This window comes from Pygoscelis adeliae, unplaced genomic scaffold (assembly GCF_000699105.1).
Source record: "Pygoscelis adeliae isolate BGI_AS28 unplaced genomic scaffold, ASM69910v1 Scaffold16, whole genome shotgun sequence".
NCBI lineage: Eukaryota > Metazoa > Chordata > Aves > Sphenisciformes > Spheniscidae > Pygoscelis > Pygoscelis adeliae.
Genome location: NW_008825162.1, coordinates 5,430,624 through 5,435,571, shown reverse-complemented (window position 1 = coordinate 5,435,571; position 4,948 = coordinate 5,430,624). Strand labels below are relative to the sequence as shown.

General features: G+C 39.7%; 1 protein-coding gene across 4 annotated transcripts in view; it reads right to left on the bottom strand.

Annotated features, from left to right (window-relative positions):
• Window positions 1-4,948, bottom strand: part of KCNMA1 (potassium large conductance calcium-activated channel, subfamily M, alpha member 1) — a 513,257-nt gene that overhangs the window by 270,258 nt on the left and 238,051 nt on the right. For all 4 annotated transcript variants that reach the window (XM_009328726.1, XM_009328723.1, XM_009328725.1 and 1 more), the window contains exon 3: window positions 2,547-2,608. In XM_009328726.1, the coding sequence (XP_009327001.1) occupies window positions 2,547-2,608 (62 nt within the window). The remainder of the gene's footprint in view (window positions 1-2,546; window positions 2,609-4,948) is intronic.

Sequence of the window (4,948 nt, the reverse complement as noted above, 5' to 3'; positions counted from 1 at the left end):
TTCCCCTTCCTTCACTATCTAAGAAAGCGGCGGTGTTATTCCCATCTTTCTCGATGCCCCTCATGTGTGAAGTCATGCAGGATTCCTTTGTGGACATACCTGCCGTTGCATCTGCAAATCTACTGACAGATTAAAGAGTCTTGGATGAATTGATCACTGGCATTTTGTTTCAGACAAATGCTTGCACTACTACTCTTCAGCTTTGGATTGAAAACGTGATTTTTGTCACTCTGTGCGGAAGATCAAATGAGAGCTAAGTGTCCATGGCACAGGCGGAATACAACAGCTATAGAATGCATTGTCAAGGGGAAGCGCACAATGGTATATGTCACTATCTGTCTGGCGTGAGCACTAGATCCTGTTTGTCTCCGCTGCTCCTGGCCAAGCCGTAGTCTCTGTTGTTCCACTTGTTTTGTTGAGGATATCACAAGCCCTCCTCTCACCCTACCTTCAATATTCCCCGTTTGACCAAATTCTAAAAGGAATTACTTTTACTAATCATGCACTCGGGGATCTTAAATAGCCTGATATATCGCTACATTTGATTCTACATTGCTGAAATGGGTGTCAAGTCAGCTGCTAATACAGAATAAAGCAGAATTTTTCACTGCAGGGATATATCTGGGGAGTATCTAACCTGAATTAACCTACTAATGAGTATTTACCAAAAAAAAAAAAAAAAAAAAAAGACAAAGACATATGCGTGGGAAGAAAGCAGGGTAAGAGAGAAGGCGGAGAAAACAAAGGAAAAGTGTGCAAGTAGAGTGTATTAACTTGAGGTTGCTGAATTTAAACTGCAGCCGGGACTTAAACATTGGCTGAAAAAAACGAGCAACCTACGGTTAAAACACTTCTCTATCCCCACTGACAGAGCAGCCAATAAGCCGGTGGCAGTACATGGATCAGGTGGCCCACAGAAAGCTTAAGCACCCCAGAGAAATCTCCCACGTTGTCAGTTTTGCCCTCCTTGAGGAAAACAATCGAACAAAGGCTTCTAGAATGCAGTGCCTAAAAATAATTATATAACCCCTTATTTTCACAAAAGACAATTGCCCCGATAAATAGCTGTATTTTGTTGGTCTGAAATTGAAACATAAGCAGAAACGGGTTTTATTCTATTTGACACTTTTGACCTGGATATGTTGGGCACCCAGAAGCTTTGCCACTGTGCTTTAGAAAGTTTTTAAAAAGATCTTCAGAAAAGCACTTACGTGCTTCAGTGGTGACATATTAAAGAAAAATTTGCTAAAATTAATGAGAACACTCACTGCAATGTTAAGAAGGAAAAATTATTGTCCTCAATTCAAGAGAGCTCAAGATAGAACTTGAGTTTTCCCATGACTTGGCTCCCCTCCACACAGAAAATCTCTGCCTTAGTTATTTGTGTTATGCTTGACACATCTCACATACAAAGGTATGGCTTGAAACTCACACGATACAGAGCTGACATCCATATATTCAAGAATGCCTTTTGCTGGTGCTACCACCTGCCTAAATATCAGTATGTACAGATGTCAACAGTGAAATGTCTGATTTTCTGAGTCACACAGGGATTGTTTTAGAACATAACCACTGCCATTACAGACAGCTAGGCTGGCTCACAGGGACTGTCTCCAGCATACTCTCTGAACCGTTGCAGCAATGGCAAGCCTAAAACTAGTTTGGAGAAAAGCAGCAAATACGTAGTCCTAGAGCTTTAAAATGCTATTGATACTTCAGACTATCATCCTCCCAAAATAACTGGATTCAACAGAACAATATTCTATTAAGTCCCTTTTTATGGGTTTCTTCTGTGTTAGGCTACCAATTTACCTGTTACACCACCGACAGTGTCCAGCTTGATATGAAAACAAGGGCGGACTATGAATGATACCAAAGAGGATATTCCTAGTTACACTGGTTTTGTATCAAACCATCACGTACCTCAAAAGGTCAGGATGAAACTGTCTATTGCCTGGCCAAAGCTACAACACTATATGATAACGTTGGTGTAAATCTAAAAGATACTGAGATGCTTTGCAGATTTTTACTGGCTCACCGTATCTTGGGAGAAATCTATCAAACCCAGGAGTTGGAAATCTGAACGGATATGCAAGATATAATGCTCGTACTGTCTAATTCATTCAGAGTTTTTCAGAAGTGTTCCTGTCAGTCTCCTAAGACACTTTTTTCCTCCTGCAAACTGTAATTTTTTGGCAAATATTCTTCCCCTGTATTTCTTATCCTAGTCTTGAATTGGAAAGATTCTACATATGCCCATATGAAGATAAAAACTGTAATTTTGCAACAGTATGTATAATCTCAACACACAAAAGTAGTTTTTCTCTCTATTCATTCTACAGAATCAATGTGACTGTGTTCAATCTAGTTTATATAAGATCTTTTTCCCATTCTTGAGTTATTTTGGTAGACCATGCACTATTATAAAGTTCTTCGCACCCAGGCAATGAGACCAAGCACTGATTTGAAGTAGATGAATGGAGCAATTTAAAGATGTATAATTGCTGCAGGAAAGGAGGGAAAGGAAAATGTACTAAAATACTCACTTCGACGAATCTATGAAGTATATTACAAGAGCACCAATACTAAGAGCGAAGACTAAGACAACCTACAAAAGAAAAGAAAAGAGTCATTATTTAACACTGTTAAAGTGAAACATTTATTCTTTTACACACAAAAAAGACAGGAAAAATAAATCATAAACTAGTATTTTTTTATTTCAGCTGTCGTTTTCTTTAGAAAGCTACTCCTACTTGAATTTCAAACACTATATATTACCATAGAATGCTTTCTTGCACTGAAAAAGAGACACAAACAAGCTGAGTCCTAGCTCAGGGAAACCCAGTATACAGTTAGGGCCTAGATCCTAAGCTCTGCTAAACTATATTCTTTCATTTCAAATGGCAAGCAATCCTACTGCATGGCATTCAAATCACACTATAGCTTTATCAGACCTATCCTTCAGGACGGCAGTAAGTTTCTGCTCATTGGTAGGCAAACCAAGAGTGATGACAGATTAAACTGAATTTCCATTTATATACGTGGTCATGAAATCCATAGGATAAGCATAAGGCTATGTGAAAACATGTAGTTACTCTGCATGACCGTCCACTGAGACGATAGTTACCTTTCACACAGGCTAAAAGAATAGCTTAATGCAGCATGTCCTGATACAATGAATACATACCCTGGGCACCTTGTAGTCCCCATGTTTTTCCCCCTTTAAATCTGTTAAAGTTGTCAAACCAAATCATTTTGTTAGGTCTAGCATCCAGCCCTTATTAACAGGGTAGAACTTGCTTTTCTGGCTAGCGCCGCAGAAGCTGGATTAATCACATCTCCGTCTGTCTCTAATTTCTTTTTTCTGAACATAAAGCCAATACAATTGTCTGTTCTACTGACTCCCAAAGATTCTCCAACATTGTGGGAAGATTTAGTTTCACATCCTACCCAAAGTAGGTCTGCATCTACACAGGACAGCATCACTGAAATTTCTGCACTCAAATTTTGGCTTGAGGAATCGCGAAGTACACAATAGTTCATGTACCCATTGCAACTTAGATTTCTGATATCCTCACTCCAGGTTTCGGTCTCCTGAACAATGCCATCCACTGGGTAATCTGGATTCTGAAAACATGAACCCACTAAGCTATTTTTTGTATCTTAGAATGCAATTCTTCTGGAAGAAATCAGAAAAGATTCCTGTCTGCTGCGCTAAGGATGGCAAACAGATGGAAAATGATGTCTCGTGCAACTCATCTGATCTGCTGGTCTACAGAATCAAAACAAGATGTCCCTTAGTTTTCTGGCAGGCACGTCTCAAGTAGCTACTTAGAAGTAACGTCCCTTAAAATAAACCCAGAGAGTCGATCACTCAGGATTGGGTATAGCAGGGTACTAAGGGGACATGCAGCTCCTCAAACTGCCAGTTAAAGTACAACTGCTTAGGTCAGAAGTGGCTAAAATTTAAGACGCTATCTAAATCTCAACTGCTCAAGCAACAGACGAGCACCGAAAGAAAAATTTCTTCATTCAACATAGGCTTCAGACCTTTTTCTGAAGCTGCCGTTTTAGGAAGGAGCCTGACAGTCATAGTGCAAGCCACACAAGGGAACGCGCAATGTGTTAATTCTAAGTAGACTTACTGAAACAACAATGTAGAAGGTTCTCTACTCTCAGCTATCACTCAATGCTGTAATGGCAGTATCTGAAGCAAGGTATAATTATAATTATATAATCAAACTCTGGTGCTGCACAGGGCCAAAACAAACATGCACGTATTTTCCAATAAAAGAAAGAAACATTAATTTCTTAATAGTAAGTAATCACTACAACTTGTTGGAAATATTCTATTCAACTGAAAGTTTAAATTAATTTTTCATTCCTTTTAGATCTTGCTGACCATCACTTTTTTCCTTGTGAATGTCTGAGAAAGAGTATTTTACCTGAGTACAAGTACCTGTTATCTTATCTGATGCATTATCACCCAAATCAGTGAGATCTGTCAGTCCAATTCAAGGACTGAAGCATGAAACTCTTCAAATAACATTTTTACTACCTAAGTCTAATGTAATGGTAACATCTAGAGTTTGAATCTTCTTTCATTGAACTACATTATTGATCAGATGCATGCAGGTGTTGCAAGGTGAAATAAGCTATTAAATCCGTATCAATTGGTAAGAATCTGTGCTGGTTTTGGCTGGGATGGAGTTAATTTTCTTTCCAGTAGCTGGTATGGGGCTGTGGTTTGGGTTTGTGCTGGAAACGGCGCTGATAACACAGGGATGTTTTCGTTACTGCTGAGCAGTGCTGACACAGGGTCAAGGCCTTTTCTGCCTCTCACCCCACCCCACCAGCGAGCAGGCTGGGGGAGCACAAGAAGTTGGGAGGGGACACAGCCGGGACAGCTGACCCCAACTGACCCAAGGGATATCCCACACCATATGAC